At 45.5% G+C, this 20,087-nt stretch overlaps 2 protein-coding genes across 10 annotated transcripts in view; one reads left to right on the forward strand and one right to left on the reverse strand.

Annotated features, from left to right (window-relative positions):
* Positions 1–2,974, reverse strand: part of CRAMP1 (cramped chromatin regulator homolog 1) — a 48,095-nt gene extending 45,121 nt beyond the window's left edge. For 4 of the 7 annotated variants that reach the window (XM_061473831.1, XM_061473833.1, XM_061473832.1 and 1 more), the window contains exons 1-2: positions 1,160–1,315; positions 377–723 (exon numbers count right to left, since the gene is read on the reverse strand). In XM_061473831.1, coding sequence (XP_061329815.1) covers positions 377–723; positions 1,160–1,209 — 397 coding nt within the window. In that variant the 5' untranslated portion in view covers positions 1,210–1,315. Of the gene's footprint in view, positions 1–376; positions 724–1,159; positions 1,316–2,679 lie in introns of those variants that run through there. The other 3 variants (XM_061473835.1, XM_061473830.1, XM_061473834.1) reach the window with 3 other exon arrangements.
* Positions 2,975–9,597: 6,623 nt separating this feature from the next.
* IFT140 (intraflagellar transport 140) overlaps positions 9,598–20,087 on the forward strand; it is a 77,460-nt gene continuing 66,970 nt past the window's right edge. For 2 of the 3 annotated variants that reach the window (XM_061473786.1, XM_061473788.1), the window contains exons 1-5: positions 9,598–10,038; positions 12,285–12,460; positions 13,697–13,918; positions 18,394–18,515; positions 19,123–19,265. In XM_061473786.1, the coding sequence (XP_061329770.1) occupies positions 9,927–10,038; positions 12,285–12,460; positions 13,697–13,918; positions 18,394–18,515; positions 19,123–19,265 (775 nt within the window). In that variant the 5' untranslated portion in view covers positions 9,598–9,926. Of the gene's footprint in view, positions 10,039–11,085; positions 11,969–12,284; positions 12,461–13,696; positions 13,919–18,393; positions 18,516–19,122; positions 19,266–20,087 lie in introns of those variants that run through there. The other variant, XM_061473787.1, reaches the window with a different exon arrangement.

Genomic DNA, 20,087 nt, shown 5'->3' on the forward strand with positions numbered 1-20,087 from the left:
GGAGTGCAGCCACCTTATTACACAGCTAGCTACAGTCTAATTTCCTAACCAAAATACAGCAATTTTCTAAAACTCAAGAGGTGAAATGCAGGAATTAATGGTCTGCTTCAATAATATAGATTTTTTTTATTTTTTCCTGCTTCACAAACACATTCAACCCCCCTGCTGTTTCTGGAAGTGCAAAGAGGATAGTGGGCAGCAGAAAAGCTGAAGCCTTGGGACACAAAGAAGACTTCAGCTAGTGCGAGAAACAAGCCCCAAAACACCTTCCACCAAACCAGACAAAAGATGGAGGAGAATGACAACCCCCCAAGCCCATAGGTGACCGCCCCTCAACCCCTTCCCTGTGTGCTTTAAGGGTGCCAATACACTGTACCTTTGCTTTTTGCAGCAGCACTGCTGCCAACTGAGGAGGATGCCTGGGAATCCTTCTTCAGCCTCTTGCTCTGAGGTCTGACGCTGGACCTAAGAAAATGATGCTGGTCCTGGCTGTGAGCGGGCTGAAGGGAGGTCGGGGCCTGTGACAAGCTGGGGTTCGGTGCGGGGCTGCTGTGAGTGCTGTTGTTAATAATCTTATCTTCTTTCTTTGTGCTGCTGCTGCCTGGAGCTGCCTCTCCTCCTCCTGCCCCTTCTTCTTCCAGGGACTCCTCATCTCCTCCTACTCTCTTGCCCAGCTTTTTCACCCCTTCCTCCCTGCCGCTCTCTCCCAGTTTCACTGTCATCCTGTTGGGGAGGAGAGAGAGAACAGAGGGGGACACAGAGTGAGGACAGGGAGCAACCCAGAGAAGGGGAGAAATCCCTGGTCTGCGAGGGGAGAAGTTTAGCTGCAGAAATTCCTCTCAACATGGCCGCCGTTGTTTGTTACTAAATCCCCTTTCGTTTGCTGTCCCGACCCAACAACCTGTGCCGAGGGCGGGAGGGGGAATGCCCCGCCGGAACCCCCCCCAAACCGCCCCAAAATTCAGCCGGGCTCCCCCGGCAGCCCTCAGCCACCCTCCCGAAGGGCTTCTGGGCGCCTTTGGCGGAAAAATCGCCCGGCCAAACTCGGGCGTGGGGAAGCGCTCGACAGCCGCCGAGAGGAAAGGCGAAAGCAGCCGCCGAGACCGGCAGAGCGGAGCGGGACAACGTGGCCGAGCCGGCGCCTAGCCCCCCATCCTACCCCTTCCGCGGCTCCTCGGGCTCCGGGGGGTTCTTCTTCCTCCTCACCATGGAGCCGAGCCGATCCGGCCCGCCGCGGGGGAGGGGGGGGTCATGTTCCGAGGCGCTGCGGCTTCTCCTCCTCCGTGCGTGTGTGGCTGTCTCTGGGGCTGGGACTGGAGGAGGCTAGCTAAAAGCTCCAGCCGCCCCCCCCCCCCCCCCCAGCACCTCTCCGCCTCTCCCCGAGGGGCTGCCCCGCGCGACAGCACCGCGCCGCGGGCCGGGCGCCTGTCACCGCGTCCTCGAGGCGGCACCCCCGGAGGCTCGGGCTCGAGGGCTCGTCATTTTATTGACGCGAACCCCATTTATTTTCTTTAATTTCAGGGGCGACAAACTCCGCAGGCATCTGCTGCGGCTTCTTCCCCCTCACCTCGATGGAGCCAAGCAGAAAAGTTGTTTTAAACCATCATGTGCTGGAGGACCACTGCTGGACCAGCAGAGAGGCATCACCTGAATCACATCCACCATCGGGACTTGACCACTCACCCTGTGCTTCACTTCATACATCCCCTCAGTTCCATAGTTTGGGGTTTTTTGAATGCTTGGAACAAAACACCAGACACACACACACTAAATTATATTAGGTGCTAAAACCCAACAACTGGTTGTTGGGCTTTTTACACTTAAAAGAGTGTGAAAATATTACACCGTATCTGCAAGAAGTCAATGTCCAAGAAGGAAACCACTCACAGCAAATCAGCAAGGAGCAGCTGCCTTGTCACCAGAGCAAGAGCCACAGCCCATCTTTAACAGAGGGGAAAAAGGTAAAAACGAACAAAAGAAGGAAATGCTGAGTATCACAAAGACTGGGATTGCTATGGATGAGCCTGACACAAAAACAGCATTGTTTTGAATAAGCAAGATGCATCAGCTTTGCACGGTGTGAAAATTGGTGAAATCTCGGTTTATGGGTTGTATTTCTACCATTAAAATATTGCTTTTCCCTCTAATGATTTTCAACTAAACCGATTCAGAACTGGAACGGGCAATGCTCCATTATTTGCAAACACTCAGTAGACCGATTTGAACTATGGCTCTAAACTTGTATTAACACTCACTTAACTATCGAGATGACAAGTCCCTAATTACAGACACAAACTTGTTCTCCACACCACAAAAAAACCTTGCAGTGATTTCAGTTACACTGAGGACAGAAATCTTCCCACTTTGACAGTCTATGCTCAAAACCTTCACTTAAATAAGGCTTAAATCTTCTTGATTTTAAGTTTAGCTTTGGTCCCCTAGACCTCTACTCGGACGCCGTACCCTACGGCGCTCAGCTCCCCTCAGGCAGGACGCTTTCCCCGCAGGCCCCGGGGCCGCCGATCCCGGTTGATCAATGACCTAGACAGGAGAGCCGGGCCTGGCCAGGCCAGTGCCCCCGGGACACGGCAGACCCCACGGGGCCCAGGGCGCCGTTTCCGCATCGTTCCCAACCCGCTCCACCCCACAGGAGGCCCCGTCCCTCACTCCGGGCCTCACCTGCCGCATCAACGCCGCCGTGCAGCCTCCGCGCTCCAGCTCCCACGCCGGCGGCTGGCTCAGGTCTTCGGGCACCCGCAGCCCCAAGCACCCCCAGGCTGCGCGCCAGACCCGCCAGCGCGGGAGGGGGCCAGCACGACCTGCAGCCACCGCGGGCCCCAGAAACCCTCCCAGCTTTGCTGGCAGCGGCAGCCCCGCTCCCGGCCGCGGAGGCGATCTCTCTTCCCCACGCTCCTCCGAATACGCAGTCCTGGCACCGCCGGCTCCCCCCTCGGCCTGAAAACCCTGCCCCCCACACCCGCTGCTCTCTGGCGCCCGGGACTGGGCCGCAGTGAGCTCCAGGATCGCGCCGCACTCAGGCTGCGGCGACTCCGCTTCCCCGTCACCCTGCGCCAGGCCGTGGGGGCGGGACAGGACGCAGGACGCAGCCCGCGAGCCCAGCTGAGCGCGCCGGCGCTCTCCACCCCGCACCCCAAACAAGGCGCCCCATTGGTTGGCAGCAAGCGGGAGCGAGTCGGGAGGCGGGGCCGGGGCCCTCCCGCAAGCCAAACAAAGCGCGGCGCGGGTGGGGAGATGGCCGCTGAGCGCAAAGGGAGAGGCAGCGGCGGAGGCGAATCCCAACAGCTGGCTGATTGGCTGAAAGAAAAACCAATTGAGGGTCGTATGGCTGGGGCCTTGGCTGCTGTCGGGGCTGCCATTGGTCAGACTCCGGTAAATCGCTAGCTGCCTGACCAATGGTAGTTCGGATCACGGCATGTGGCGTTTCTTGTACTGCTTGTCGGGAAAGCGGGTCTTCTGCGGTACGGAGGAGCGCAGCTGAGGCGTCGGGCTCAGCTGCCCTTTCCAGGGCCTTGCAGCTGGTGCTGGTGCTGGGGCTTAGCCTGGCTATTCAGGTGATGCGGCGCTCCGCTAGCCCAGAGAGATCCGCTGGCCCAGGCGAAGCTGGGTCACGGTGCAGGGCCCGTGGTTGCGCTCCCCAGGGCTGTCTATGCTCTCCTTGGAGCCGGCAGGGATAGTGCCACGGTGCCCACCGGAGAGGCGCGAGGCTTGGTACAGAGTATCATGCCGCAGCGTGCTCTTGGTGGCTCCATGGTGTCGGTTGAAGAACCGATTGCTTCTCGTTGCTGTTGTAGGAGAGGAGCGATACCGCCGAGGCCGCGCCTCACAGCGCGCTTCTTGATGGATAGCGGTGTTAATTAGAGATGTTAATAAGCTCTTTGTGGTTCATAGAGGTTACAAATAACACCTGAAATGATAAAGGCGACATCTCCTGGGAAGGCTGTGTGTGTGCATAGTCCCGGCCCTTCCGCAAAGTTTGCACATCTGCAGTTGCCCTTCACTGGGATCTGGGTTTTCAGTCAACTCTCTACCAGGTTACGAAGCTTCAGTCAGTAATGGACTGAATTAAAGGGTGAATTTTGTTTGCTGACCTAACATTTTGGGTTTTGGCCTGTTTTCCAATCACTGCCCTCTGATACCTTGATGTGGTGACTTCATGTTAACTGTCAGAATGATTTCAAAAAAATCCTACAACTGCATGAGATTTTATTTCCTTAATAAATCCCTTGTGGGAAGAACGTTAGATGATTTTTAATGTTGTGCCTATCACAGCAGGGAAAGAATGCCATAGTCCCCTTCTGAGGACTTGCATGGGTACAAAATGCATATTGTCTTTCAGTGTTTGTTGGCAGGGTTTTCTAGACTAGGCAAGAAGGTTAACCTGGATTTGTTGCACATCCTATGTATTTTAAGGTATGAATAAGAAATTTCCTTTTAATAGAAATAGAGCACACAATGCAGAACATCCATCAGAAGGACAAAGTTAATACTTTTGGTTTATATTGAGGTGTTTTTACTTTTGCATCTAATGTGCATGATCATTACATTCATTATAACGTGAAAATGCTTTTCCAAAGCTCTTAGTTGTCAGAAGCCAATATAGCAGATGTTGTCCTGCATTTTCCTTTTAGGTTACTTAGAAGCTACTATATTCCATTCATAACTCATTTGTTCCTAAAAGGCAAGTTGTTTAATCTGGCAAGTGATAATGGATGATCTTCATTTTACTAAGAAGTTCTTTCACATTCAGGTAAGAGGATTTAAACTGAAGGTCAGACTTTTGTTGTTGATCCTTTATGACTTACTAAATAGGAAGCACCTAACCATGCAACTTTATTTTTTTTTTCTCAGAATGTAAGGTCAAGCCCTTAGAGGAAGGGATGAAATTCAGTGTGTATGACTACACTACTGCTGCCTGCTCTTAGCCTGTCCTGGAACTTCCGGGACTCAGAGCTGTTAGACATCTTTTACAAGTGCAGAAGGGAAGATGTTAGGGTGCCCTGTTCATTTGTCTAATTGGGATAGTAATCTTTTACAACAGGGCTTCTCTGTTGAATATTGGAGGGCAGGAAACTTTAATTTCCAGCTAAGCCTGCACAAGTAGGGTTATGTTGTTTACTTACTGGGCAAAATTTTGTGTAACATTGAACCAGGCAATTATGAAAGCTGTAAAAATGGTCACTTGACTAGAAGCAGTTTGGGGGATTTTTAGATTATTTTTCTTCCAGCCAAGAAAGGGATGATGGACTAGACAATGGCTTAAGGCTCCTACTGGCCAGGTAGTTCTGACTTGATTGTACTGTGTGCAATTGTACTTGATTGTACTGTGACTCTATGCAGTTACAGTAGTTTTCTCATTAGCCTGGTTGTCTGAGAAAACAAGACATTTTCATATATGGTCTGCTCAAAGACTCAGGTATGATGATATCAAAAATACAACGGGCACAGGGCAAACAGTAAGCTGGTCAGAGCCAAGAAGTGAATTACTGACTGGACTGTGGGAGTGCCGCCTGAGTCAGCTAATGCTGGCATTACATGTCCAGGAATCCACCAAGAAGAGATGCCATGAATGACTTTGTAAGAGCTGATGCCTCATAAGGGAAAAAATGGAAAGCTGCTGGAAACAGGACTTTGTCAGTTCTGCTGCTCAGCAAATAATTTGTTCTAGAGCAAATCACTGATTTAGTAGTAAGAAGGTGCGAAGCCAGTGTTTTGTCTCTCTGGATAAAGCCTATCACTAAGATCTGGAAGAGACACAGTGTATTTTAATGTAGTTTACCTCCCACCTTTTTTTTTTTTCCTACTTGCTAAGAAAACTGATCTTTTATTTTTTTTTTTTGGTCAGAAGTATCCAGGTAATTCCTGTATCCTTGGCAAAGGGAAATGGTGTGAAAAAAACACATGAATTACTATGTCACACTTGGCTGGAGTCAACATAAGTAGTGCATGCAGAAACTGTTGGTCACAGCTGTGCCAAAGGTTTGGCAGCTTCGCATCTGTGTAGTAGTGTTGTGACATCAGAGGAATTGCAAATGATTGTGGAGGCAACAGCGGAATGAGGATTGAGTCTTGAATTCTTTCTGTTGAAAATATGTTGGGTACAGGTGGCTGCTAAGGCTGAATGCAAAGGTGGGGAGTGTGTGTGAGGGAATAGAAGAGAAGTGAGGTCTAGTTCTAATTTTCCTTCTCCCTGCTTACGCCTCCTTCTCTATTTTAAGAATATTCCTTTATTAACCATTAATCCTTTAGACTACTTTAATCCTACATAACAGGAGATAAAAGAACAGTGGTTGTTGACAACTTTTTGCAATGCTTTTGATTATGCTAAGAAACAGGAAACACTTGATGGGTCTTAAAAGAGCTCAAGATTTTGGATGGGAATGATGGAATAACCTGTTTCTCAAGGCAGAAATTTTTAGGGGAAATTAATAATAGAAAAAAAAATCTAATTTACTTGACTTAGCTGTATATTTTTCAACTTGTGTATATGATCACAGTCCATCAGCTATCATGAGTGAGGAGTATTTATAACTTTGGAAGAAGAGAACCATGTTAATTCTGATCATTCTAAGCCCTACCTGCACTTCTGAAGGTATCTCCTGCACACTCAAAGACAGTAACTTGCTTTGTGTTCCGGAATACTACAGCATCCTAAAACCATCAAAAAAGGAAAAGGATATACACAATCAGTTTCTTTGGAATCATACAGGAATTTGTGCATAACAGAGCCAGACCTTCCACACAATCACCACCATTTACTAGTACCCCTGTATCTTGGGTTGGAAGGCTTCTGGTAATCCAGAAGTTCTCTGGTCAGTGCCTAGGGAATTACTAAGTCACTATGCTGTATGAAAAATCAGCTCCACCACAGCATCATTGCTACTATCATAATAAGACTTCCATAACATAATAAACTGAATATCAAAGAGAGGTTATATTAAAGACTTATAAAATTGGTCTCCATAAACTTAACTAGGCAATTGATCAAGCAAATGAATAAAAACCCAAAACAATTAACCTCAGTAGCGAAGATTCCATTAACATTCATATCAACACGAAGATTGTGTGTGGTTCCTCTGCTGAAGCTGGTTACGTTAAACAGTCTGGGAGACACCTGTACAATGGCTACTTGCTGGTGAAAATGAGACAACATGGCCTGCTCACTGAGGATCACCACAGAGCTGGTGGTGTTCACAGCCAGCAGGTTTCTCTGAGAGCCCCACTGCACAGAATGGGAAGAGAAAAAAACAACACACAATTTCATCTAATGCACAAATGATGGCTTCTGCAATCTTCAGTATTAATAATTTGTGAAAGAGGAATGGTAGCTAAGAATTGGTATGATTTGGAGCAGAATATAGATTTCAGAAAACTGTGCATAGGGAGGTCTTAATTGCTTAGAAACACTCCAACACTACACCACGCACACTAAATACATCTTTCCTACATTAATTTCACACGCAAATGGAATAGTTTCATTCTAAGAGCACTGACAACAGTACTGGGTGACTTGGCAACTACAGCTCGTATCAACATTTTAAAAGCCATTAAGCTTTTGTTAAATTTTCATGGCTTGACTTTGTGAATGCAGATTTGGGAAGGGCTTTACCCACACTTACTACAAGGGCGCTGATGACTAAAAAGGCCAATGTGGGACAGGCAAATCTGGTTGCAAAAAGCACAGTGAAAGGTCTCCTTGGGTGATATAGGCGGGGCACGATTCTTTCTAGGTTGTCTTCTCCTCGAGACTAATTCTGCGTGAGTTCTCAAAGGAGGCAATGGCCTTATGGAGCCACCAATCTCCTGAACTGTCTGCATGCAGGGTTGGGTCTGTGACTTCCAGTACATCTTCGTCCCTTGCCTGTTGCTACAGGCCTTTGCAAGTGTGGGTAAACCCTTTGGGCCTGTGCAGTGGATTTTTTAGGTGAGGCACAGCGTGCACAGAACTGGCCCCACCCTTTACACCTGAGGTTTATCTGCCAGGGCCTAGGGAGCTTGGATGGTGACAGCAAAGTCCTCACGTAGTAGGTTTGATTAGAGTATCATTTTCTTAGATGGATGGTGTTACAGAGCTAAACGAGCTCCATCTGCCTGGGTTTGAGTTGTCCTTCTTCTAGGATGGTTGCCTGAAGGCTAGTAAGCCCATCTTGCCCATGGACACACTTTGTCTGACCCTTCAGTTGAGACCTGTCTGGCATGGGAGACCCTACCACATGCATATGCCACCACCAGCATAGCTCCTAACCTCACAAAAACATGTAAGCTCTTTACCCACAACAAGGGGGTGTCCATGAAAGAGTGTTCAATTGTAATACTGTGTAAATCATGCACAGGCCTACCCAGTGAAAAAAAAAACTCGAACTAGCACAGAGTTTACAAATGTCATTACAGAAATCACCCAGCTCTCAGCCTGTATCCAGATCAGAGCTGCTCCAGCGCTTGCAGCATCTCAGTGGCCTCCTCTGGACTTGCTCCAACAGCTCCATGTCCCTCTTGTGTTGTTGCCCCAGAGCTGGATGCAGGACTGCGGGGGGGGAGGGGGGGGGCGCGTCTTCCCAGACCACAGCAGAGGGGAGAATCCCCTCACTCGACCTGCTGCTCATGCTCTGGGGATGCAGCCCAGCATACAGGGGGTTCTGGGCGCAAGCTCTCACTGAAGTCTGGTGATGGGGAGCTGCTCATTGACCAATATCTCCAAGTCCTTCTCCTCAGGGCTGCTCTCAATTCAGTATGTCACTAGATGTTACTAGAAAAATTTGGCCAGTATCGTAAAAAGTTACCCAATTCCTCTTCCCACAAAAGCTCTGGAGAAGCTGATATACTCTGGGCTGTGCAATCACACACGGTTCTGAGTTGTGTTTGTATTTCACCAAGTCCCGGATGGATCAGTCTGTCGCATTGGGGCTTGGTGTGTTTGTGGTGGAATCTCCACTTCCAGGAGCTCGTGATTCGGAGAAAACTCCAGAAACAAACTCGCCAACAGTTTCAAGTTGACAAGCAGGTATTCTTCATTGCGACGCCGGGAGACACGGGGGTAGCTCCTCCTAACGTGTGTCCCCAAATTGCTATACAGGTCATCCTTATATGGTCACTGAGCATATTACATCATTTTCCAAAAAGTTTCCGGCATGCATACAAAAATGTGGTGGTCTTTAAGGGTCGTTTACTTTTCCCAACAAGCTTAATTAACATTACAGACATAGCAATCATCCTGGCCTTCTACTTATCAGTTAGTTTAACTGCTGTCATCCTGCACATCTGCTATTCCTGGATACTCCCCATCCCAGGTCCTGTCCTTCTATTCTGCTTTTCTCACACCTTTTGTACTGAGGCCCTGAGGGCCTGAAACTATGTCAACTACCCAAGCACCGCAGTTATTTTCCATTACAAAGCCATCAAACTTAACATTACTGAGAACTGATTACATTTTGTACTTTTGCGCCTCCTTGTCTCACTCGGCACTTTCCGTCTGTCTCAGCTGTGCCAGGGGACGGCTTCGGTTGTTTCCGTGACTCTTCGGCCCAGGTCGGCAGTTTCCGTGCCGAGCTCTCTCCGTTGTCAGGGGTAACGCAAAGCATCTCGGAGCGACTGCGGCCTTCGGCGCCTGGCCGCGCTCCGGGCCTGCCGGTGGGTAAGAGCTGGCGGGGGGGGCGGCTGGCCCGCTGGGGCCGGCCTGAGCGGAGGCGCTGGGAGCCCTCCGCGGCTTGGCCGGCTTCTTCCCGGTCGGTGCGGGCCTGGTCTACGGGCGCGGGGTCGGTCGCGATCAGCCTGAGACTCCGAGGCGTCCGGGCCGTGGATGGCAGGCGCTGTAACGGGAGAGGCCGGGCCTGCCGGCAGGCGGGACCCGCGTGTTTACGGCCTCGGAACTGCTGTGACTGTGACGGGTTCTCGGAGCCCATCGTCCTTCCATGCGGTGGCGACCGCAGCTAGGCCGGGGACACGGCGGGGCTTGTGTCGTGGGCCGGGCCTGTCCCCGCGCCGTCCCTGCTCCATCTTCTTACCAGCGCTCTCAGGATTCAGGCAGGCTTTTACTGTTTACTCCTCCTACCTGGCTAGTTAGAGAAAGCGCTGTTTAGTCGTTAGGCATCGTTTTGTAGCGTAACTCAGTTTTATATTTGATTTTTTTTCTGGGGCTAGCTATTTTAGAATTTTAATTGCATTTATTATGGGTAGGGGTTATAAGACGAAATTTTTTTTTTTTTTCATACAAAACTGTCAAGTCTTGTCAGGAAAACCACCCGCTATTAGTGTCGTATGACCTGTGAACTGATAAACCCAGAAATAAGGCTTGATTTCCCCAAAGGATCTGATATCCCAAGCACAGGCCACATTGGTATGGTGTATGATGTCTGGACTAGAGCCCGCTCGTGTCTGGCCAGTTAAGAATAGGGACAGAGAAAGACTTTGAACCTCTCTTTTCGCTGTGGGCAGTTCGCCTCATGAAGTTCAACAAGGCCAAGGGCAAGGTCCTGCACCTGGGTCAGGGCAGTGACTAGTATTGGTACAGGCTGGGGGATGAATGGATTGAGAGCAGCCCTGTGCAGAAGGAAAAGAGATACTGCTGTATGAAAAACTGGATGTGAGCTCGTAGTGTGTGCTCATAGCCCAGAAAGCCAAGGGCATCCTGCCCCTCTGCTCGCTCTGGTGAGACTCGCCTGGGGTAAGTGTTCATCCAGCTTTGGGGTCCTCAGTGCAAGAAAGACATAGACCTGTTAGATCAGGTCCAGAGGATGGCATGAATATGCTCCAAGGACTGGAGCAGCTCTGCTCTGGAGACAGGCTGAGAGAGCTGGGCTTGTTCAGCCTGGAGAAGAGAGGGCTTCTTAAGGGGAGACCTTAGAGCAGCTTCCAGTGCCTGAAGGGGCTACAAGAAACCTGGAGAGGGCCTGTAGGGACAGAACAAGGGGGAATGGCTTTAACCTGACAGAGCAGAGATTGAGATGAAACCTTAGGCAGAAGCTCTTCCCTGTCAGGGTGGTGAGGTGCTGGCACAGGTTGCCCAGAGAAGCTGAGGCTGCCCCATCCCTGGCAGTGTTCAAGGCCAGGTTGGACAGGGATTGGAGCAATGTGGTCTAATGGATAGTGTCCCTGCCCATGGCAGGTAGTTGGAACTGGATAAGCTTTAAGATCCCTTCCAACCCAGAACCACAGCTTCTCTGGGCAATCTGTGCTAGTGCCTCACTACCCTCACAGGGAAGAACAACTTCCTAATGTCTATTTAAAAATGTTCCCCACCTTTCTAACTAGGCTAATCAAAGGTGCTGAATCAGATTTAATTTTTCTTTTATTTTGGCAAGACAGACTTCTTAAAGCAAAATATTTACTTTAAGCACTGATAGCATATTTGAAGGAAAGAGACTTTAAAACAAGAGTCTGTTTGTGTCCATTTTACATTCTGCTTCAGGTTCCAGCTGGTGACAGCCGAATAGAACTGCAGGTCTGGCTGCAGAAGAAAAAGTGTCTTCCCCTGAAATGTCAAGGGAGTCTTAAACTTTTCACAGTTTTTTTGTGTGTATGTTTTTTCACTGTGTCTTGGCATTATTTGCTAATAACTGGAGGTGATTTTCTCAGTCTATTTTGCTACTGAAACCCAGCCACTCAAATCACGCAACAGAAATCCCGAAGACCATCTCCATGTGTCATGGAGTGACTATCTCCATTTCTGACACACAACTCTGACAAGAGCACTGCTTTCAGGTTTTCCTTGGAATGTCAGCACTTACTGAGTGTTTTCATTCAAAAGTAAGTAACAGTTCAAATGTAGGTAACAGACAGTATGAGTTAAACTAATCTTGTGTAATTTCAGCAGTACAAGCTCCAAGGTGGTGACAGCTGTTAAAACTTACTTTGAAAGCCCTGATATGAGACTATGAGACTTTACAACATAAAATTGCTTTGAATGTACATTAGTTGACACCTTTGGATATGAAGAATTATAAGTAGCTTTCTGGTAAATTCTGAGTTATTTCAGAGTCCTCTGAAATAAGCCAGCACAAGCCACTGGTAAGAGGTTGGTACCATTCTGTGTGCACGATGAGGCTACAGACTACAAGGCTCAGTGTTCCTCTGTGTTTTTAAAACTACCACTATAACCTTTTTCATGTCTCTGTCGTGTGTATTAACATGATGATGCTGCAGCTTTATTTCCCCCCCCCCCCATTTTTAAGTATACTTATTATTATATATACTATATATATTACATATAGCTATAATATAGAATAACTATGTATGTTATATAGTTAATCATGTGTGTTTTCCTTGTACAGGCTTGCAGCCTGTGACAACCTCTGTTGTCATGGCTGTGTATGTGGATCACCGAATACAAGCTCCAGATTCAGTTACATCCACTTCTCACATAGCGTGGCACCCCCTGCACCCGCTCCTGGCAGTGGCTTCTGTCAGCACAGCATCTGGGGGCTGTGTGGATATCTACCTGGAGCAGGTGAATCAGCAGCAGCTTTACTTTTGGGCTTAATATCATTTTGCTGGTTTGAAACTTCATGTTTTTAATTCCAGCCTTACTTGTGCTCTTTGAATCCTTCTTTCTGGATTTTACTTATTACTCATGTCCCATGCTATATAGGACTTGTCAGATGAATCGGCTACTGATTAAATGTATTTTATTAAAAAGTCTTCATAAATTGATCTTTCTATTGAAATTTAATTTTTGCAGACTTTAGGTCTTGTTTTTGATAGTTACCAATTTGCTTTTTACTTCTCACAGTATGAGAATTTCAGGCTTACAAGTAAAATGGTCACAAGCTTTGTTTCATTTGTTTGTTTATTTTAAAGAGAAAATCTGTGAATAAAATGTACTAAGAAGTTAAAAAAGAAAATCATTCTTCCACCTGAAGACTGAGGTGATGTGCTAGACTCAGCTTGTTCCATTTGAGTAGGTAGCTTCCTAGTATGATTTTTGACTCTAAACAAATATTTCCTTTGCCTAGTCTAAACTTTACACAAGAGGCTTGTGTAGGACTTTGGCTTGCATAATTTTCAGGCAAAAAGTGATATTAGGGAACTGGCACTACAAGCTATCCAGCAGCAGATGTAATGGATATGTTTCAGTCTGTAATAGAAGTAGCCTGTAAAATGTACACTTTTCAACGGGTATTATGAAAAATTGTCACCCAAATTTCACAAATGGAAAAATAAATGCACAGAGAGGTTAAATGATTTGCCTGAAATTTTATTGCAGACTATGCACATAGGAGGGTCTACTTTTAAAAGCTGCTTAAGCATTAGATTATTCTGTGTCCTCTTTGAAGTGCTTTATTCTTCTTCAAAAGTTTGTTTGTTTTTTCCTTGAAATGTACTCAAAGCCTCTTACCCATCATATAGGAGTAAAAGCTTGATATTCAGCGAGAGGTGCTCCTGGGTGCTGCGACGGAAGAACAGCCTGGAAAAGCAGAGGGAGGCCATCACTTAACACTGCTGTGTTTTCATTAACGGTTTTCAAGTGGATGTACTACATATTGTAGCACAATTTTATGCATGTGAAATAGCTGCAAAGAGAATTTGTGTAGCCACTTCATATCTCTTTCAGAAGGCTCTATTACATGCCAGTCCCTTATCATAGAAAAATATCTTGTTGACTGGGAAGTGAATCTGAAGGTTTAGCAGGACCCTCGTACTGAGTTTCCACTGCACTGAGCTTGCACTTTATTTTCATTTGCAGGGAGAACATGTGTCTGATACACATGTTGAGAGAAGCTTTCAGGTCACATCACTTTCCTGGCATCCTTCCAGACCCATTCTCGCAGCAGGCTGGGAGACGGGAGAAGTCATGATACTTAACAAACAAGACAAGGAGCACCATGCTGTGCCACCACATCATAATGCCACCATCACAGTCCTGAACTGGAGCACAAATGGTACCCGCCTTGTGTCTGGTGACAAGGTGAGTGACTGAAATTCCAAATCTGTGTTTGAACGCAGTGTTGCAAACCCTGGGATGGGAAGGGGTTAGAATCATAGAATTGCTAGGGTTGGAAAGGATCTTAAGATCATTTAGTTCCAACCCCCCTGCCATGGGCAGGGGCAATACACACTAAATCATGTCACCCAAGAGTCTCTCCAACCTGGCCTTGAACACTGCCTGGGATAGAGCATTTACAGCTTCCTTGGGCAACTCATTCCAGTGCCTCACCACCCTCACAGTAAAGCATTTCTTCCTTATATCTAACCTAAACTTCTGTTTAAGTTTGAACCTGTTACCCCTTGTCCTATCACTACAGTCCCTAATGAAGAGTCCATGGATTATGGAATGGATTGTTACGAGAAGGGATAGTTGTGGCGGAGATAGATTTCCTTACTTTAGGTACAAATATAAACTGTTAGGGAGTAAAATAAAATCCCAACGTTTTAACTTTTTCTACAGTACTTATTGCTGTTTTATCCATTTATCTTTAAATAAAAGCATATCTAATCTCAGTATATGCTGAGCAGTAGATAAGGGTTTAGGCTACTTAATGGATGGGGTAGCTGAGGCCTTATTTATATGGAGATAACACATTAATGTAGCCACAGCTTACATTAACCCTATATTTATAAGCAAACTTCTTTTTCAGATTTAATTGGTGTAAGATCACAGTAATGAAGTCATCTTAAAACAGATATAGCTGTTCTTACAGGCAAATATAACATTTTATTGACTTATCCTAACTGCTCCTCTGATGAGAGTATTAACGGCAAATAAGCAGTGGTTTTAAACGAGTACCTTAACATGACAAAACAAAGCCAGTGCATCTGTTGGCATGAATGGTCTTCAATTTTATGTAGTTTCAATTGCTGTAGTTGGAACTACTAAACTCAACAGATGGAAGAGCAGCACAGCTGAACCCAGCAAAGTTCATTATTGCAAAATAGCTAGTTCTAAGATAGTTCTAATAGTATTGCAAAATGCCTAGTTCTAAGATGATCCCTCTGCCCATCCCTTGTGTGGCCCACTCAGTGTTCTGCCATGGTCTGGTGTGCGGCTATGCTTCATTTCCTGTGTAAAAACAATAGCTTGTAATTTTAAAGTATTTCCCATGAAGGTTGATATTCAGGAAGTTTCCATTAGGTGTGTACTGCTGGGATCATATCCTGCTCATATTAGAGGTATAGGCTTAGAAAGAAGATCAATATTTGGGCCCTGATTTGGTTTCTGTTTGATCTTCACTGGGACTTCGTAACTGCAAGTGCTCAGCTGAGAATATCGAGTCATCATAAATCCTGAGTTGCAAGAAAATTATCTTGAAATAACGCCTTAAAGTTGGAAAATCAGAAGCTCTTGTGTTCTAAGTAACAAATAACATGGATGACTTCCAGGTTTCAGTCACACAAAAGGAACCTAAGGATCTGAGAGCTTTCTATAGTGAAAGTCTATTAAGAAGGTAAATAACAAGAAGCTAAAGCTTTGGGTTGTTAAGAATGACTGGGAAGATATAGGACAGAATCACATAATATCTCAAGTTGGAATGAACTCATAGAGGGTGAGGTCAATGTTCTTTGTCCTTTTGAAAAAATACCATTTGAAAACAGACCAGTTCGGCATCTTTTCTATAACCTGTCACACTCAGAAGAGATAGCGAGCTTCTTTATTCCCAATCTCAAGTGCTTTAAACTCAGAATTGAGTTTGCAGCTAGGCTAATCTAGATACCGGATGGGACATCTAGAATGGAATGGAAGGAAGGTCACAGAATCAGAATCATGGAATGGCTCATGTAGTGCAATCTGCCTGCAATGAGCAGGGACATCTTCATCTAGATCAGGTTGCCCAGAACCACATCCAGCCCGACCTTGAATGTCTTCAAGGATGGTGCATCCACCACTTCCTGGGGCAACCTGTGCCAGTGTTTTACCACCCTCGTTGTAAAAACTTTCTTATTCAGCCTATTCCCTCTTCTAGTTTAAAACCATCAGCCCTCATCTTGTCACAACAGGTCCTGCTCAAAAGTGTCTCCCCATTTTTCTTATGGGCCTCTTTTAAGAACTTCAAGGTTAAAAGACCCAATTCTATCAACCCTTCCTCAGAGGAGAGGTGCTCCATCCGTCTGATCACTTTGTGGCTCTTCTCTGGACACTTTCCAACAGATTCATGTCTTTCCTGTACTGAGGACTCCAGAGCTGGATGCACTACTCCAGGTGGGGGCTCATCAGGGCAGAATAGAGGGGCAGCATCACCTCGCTTGACCTGCTGGCCGTGCTCCTTTGGATGCAGGCCAAGATATGAGAGATGGCTAGGCATGGCTGCCAAGCCATATCTCTGTGCCACCACCTCCAGTGGCTATGTGTCTTCTATGAGAGCTCTCACACCCAAGCCCCAGCAGGCACCCCCAGGGGACAGATGGAATAGATGATGCCCCCATTTACCAGAGTTGCTCTAGGTAGCTCTGTTGGAGCTAGGCACTTGTCCTCATTCCAGCACGGATCTGGGACATGATTCCATTTCTGTTCCCACCATGCTGCTGCGGGGCTTTACTCTCCTGCAGTGGCCTTTCCCAAGGTACCCAGGCACACCTCAGGCCACTGCCAGTCTCTATGTGTGAGGGAGCTTGCAAGCCCCCAGTGTGCCCTGGCAGAGCATTGTGGTAGAGGGCTGGAGAAGGAATGGGAGAGGAAAAGCTACAGAGGTGAAGAGCAGCACAGGAATTGCAGAGATACAGAAGAGGCAAGTGAGGACAGGAATTAATACACAGGAGGCAGATGGGTGACAGCAGTTTTATAAAGCTACAGGCTTTTCCTCCAGCTTATAAATGGTGCAGGTGTTCTTAGCTGGGGTCCCTGGAATTTGGTGACATTTAAAGCTGAGGGAAAAGTGAGAGGAGGAGCCAACAGGCCATGAACTTTCAGAGCCCCTAACCACCTTTCCCAGGGTTCTATAGTCCTTGATGCTTTCCAGGCTACTGCTGTCTATATCACCAGCACCCACATGGACCACTAGAAGTGAGTAATAGTCAGGAGGGCTTACTAGACCAGGCAGCCTCTCAGCAGCGTCCCTGATTTGAGCCCCTGGTAGACAACACACCTCCCCTGAGATCGGGTCAGGCCAACAGATGGGTACCTCTGTGCCTTTCAAAGTAGAGTCACCTACCACTATGAGCCACTGTTTTTTTCTGAATGGACATTCTTTAAATTGTAAGAAACAGCACTGCACTTAATAAAAAGTTTTGAGTGGTATAAATATTATCATCTCACTGCTGAAAAGAAATTAGGATTTGATTCTTAGGCAAAGGAAATGTTACCTTGGAAGGCCTCAGCTGCACCTCATGTGGCTTCTAGTTAGGATGACGAAGAGTGCTTAGAGTGTACCACTGCTACTAGTGCTTCACTTCTAGAAGGACTATACTGAAAACAATAAAGAAAAATAGAACAAATTATAATACCTCTTTACTGTTACCTATCTTAATGAAATAAAATGAGATTGAACTTGATGGTGCAAATTGTTACTGCTTTTTTCAGGAAATGCTTGCACAGAGGGCCTCCAAAAAGCAATTTCCTAAGCACTAATTCCCTAAGCACTAACACAATAGCAAGATAAATAATTATCTTAAAATTGCAGCTGTGAGGCTGTAACATAAATCACTTTTGGAATGGTTCCTCTGAATGTCATGGTGAACTGTCTTTTTGCTTCTCTGCGTTCTCCATTCTCTCCAGTCACCAGAGGTTTGGTGCTCTGATCTGGACCTGCAAAATGAGTGCTCAGAACATGTGCCAGGCTCTGAGCACCAGCTTCTATTGCCTGCTGTTGAGTCACTTAGCTAACCTATCTCCCTTTCTTTGGCATCCATGATTTTTCTGGTTGCTGAGTTCTGTTTCTAAAAATTAATTCTTGTTGTACTTTAATGTCTACTCTGAAAGAACTGGAAGCTCCAGAAATTCTGAAATTCTTCCCTTTGGTTATCTGCATCCTGTGACTTCACATGTGTATGGTCATACACCCATGCTCATCTCTCTCAGTATTATACGCACTTAGGGATGCAAATCTTATGCTTTACTACCCTTTCTCTCAATATATTTTGTTTTAGCAATCAGATTACTTGCAAAGGAAAAGTGGGAAGACAGTTACCTAAACAAATATTTGCATATGCTGCTTACAGAGGAAAACCAAGGCTGTTTCATTTAATTGTTCTGGCTGTGTTGTTTTATTAAGAATGGGTATAACCAACTAGCTTTTTTGATATAACTTGATTTTAAATAAACAAATAATATAATGTTAAAGGTATTTTTTATTCTTTGTGGCTTAGTTTTAAGTAGGAGATGTGTCAACTAAATGAGAGTAAAGGTGTAACCTGTCAATAAAATGTTGGTTTGTATGTGCACTGGGTAGCTGGAATCTGGATTCTCATTTGTTTACAAAGTGTAATGAATTAATTGTTGTCTTTTTCTAGGACGGCATCTTGGTTCTCTGGAGAATGGACCAGCGAGGAAGAGTACATGGTCCTTCCCTGCTGAAACAGGAGTATGGAAAATCTCTGTGTCATTACGTCTTCCGACCACCCCCTCCAGGCGAGTAAGTCAGACAAACCTTTGTATAAATATATATATAAAACGTTCTTCTCCTGACTGTCATTTATTTTCAGGTTCTTCTCCTTCTCTAGTAGTTAGCTATTTGTGTCTTGTATGCAGGAACAGATCTTCCTTTTGTTCATGCCTTTCTCTCTTTTGCTGTTGTCTTCTCTTCCTTTAGTTCTTCTGATTAAAACTGTCACTGATCGTGAAAAGCAGAAAGCACATTGAAACACAATTATCCATTAAATCTTTGGCAAGAATAATTAATTTTAAAGTCACTTCTTAAATAATATTATTTATTTCCTCTCCAAGCAAGAAATAGGAAACAGCTCCATAGAAAAATGTATTTTTTCTTGTCTGCACCACTTCTGTTTCATATCCCTGTAAAAATAAGGATGCTTGTGGAAAAAAAAAGGTGAAACAATTCAAATGAAAATTAGTATAAAAGTTTTGCTTTGTACCTTTCTGAGTATTTTTTCTTTTTCCAATCAGTGTATGAAACATCCTTATTCTCTCTTTACAATATGTTTTATTAATTACTCATTCATTCTTTGAGATGGAAAGTATTCTGTCATGTAAGAAAATGGAAATCAAGTATCTGTTTGCAGGGACTTTGTACAGCTGGCAAAAGCAGCTGTGAGTGGTGATGAGAAGGCTTTGGATATGTTTAACTGGAGAAAAGCTGGAGCAGGAGCACCTCTGAAAATGGGACTCCAGGAAGGACTGTCCTTCTTTATTGCCTTGTCAGATGGTAAGAGCAAAACTACTTCTCCAGTCTGCTGGAAATTTGTTCTCTTAATGCTTCAAAATAGCCTACTGCACAATAGTCCTGTTTCCATATGTCCAAGATCTAGAATATGCCTATATATCCATCATATCCATCTATCCAAAAGAGTATTCACAGGAGTTGAAGAATATTCATAAGAAGAAATTACTAAATTTAACATCTTAGCATCTTCATGATGAGTCCTTTCCAAAAGGACACCATAGGTATTGGATTACTCATGTTCCTGAAGAAAAGTGATCTCTAAGTATAAATAAAATTAGAGCTTGTCAGCATTTTGTGCAAAGCTTCAAACAATGCATGTGTTGTGGTGTTTTCTAGAAATAGGCAAATGCTGCTAGAACATACCTTTGAAAAGAAATTACTACTTTACTTTTTCATTTTTTTCTCATGCCTGGAAATGATGCTTCAGTCTAAGGGAGCAAAATAATCTGAGTATCTGTTTTGTTAGCTTTCTTCCTAATACTTTTTCTTCCCTGGCATTTGTCTTGTCCTTTTACTGTTCAGGTTACTAGTTTGCTCTGAGCTCGTTTGCATCCTACCCCAGTTGTTCTCATTATGCCTTCCTTTTCTCTAACCTGCCAACTCTTTGAACCCAAACCAGAATGTGTGTGACAAGTATTGTAATGAGTATGTGCCTAGTAGATGATTAGAGTATGTAATCCTCTCGATTCAAGTGTTAACTACTCTAAAAAACGTTTAAGTTATGCTGTTTCTGCAGTTCTGTTACAGTTTGATTCGGTGTTTACATTTTCAAGAATGAGACCCAGCATTTACACCAGAATAGCT

This window comes from Pezoporus flaviventris, unplaced genomic scaffold (assembly GCF_033815535.1).
Source record: "Pezoporus flaviventris isolate CSIRO_AGI_PZ_B2104156 unplaced genomic scaffold, CSIRO_AGI_Pfla_v1 ptg000078l, whole genome shotgun sequence".
NCBI lineage: Eukaryota > Metazoa > Chordata > Aves > Psittaciformes > Psittacidae > Pezoporus > Pezoporus flaviventris.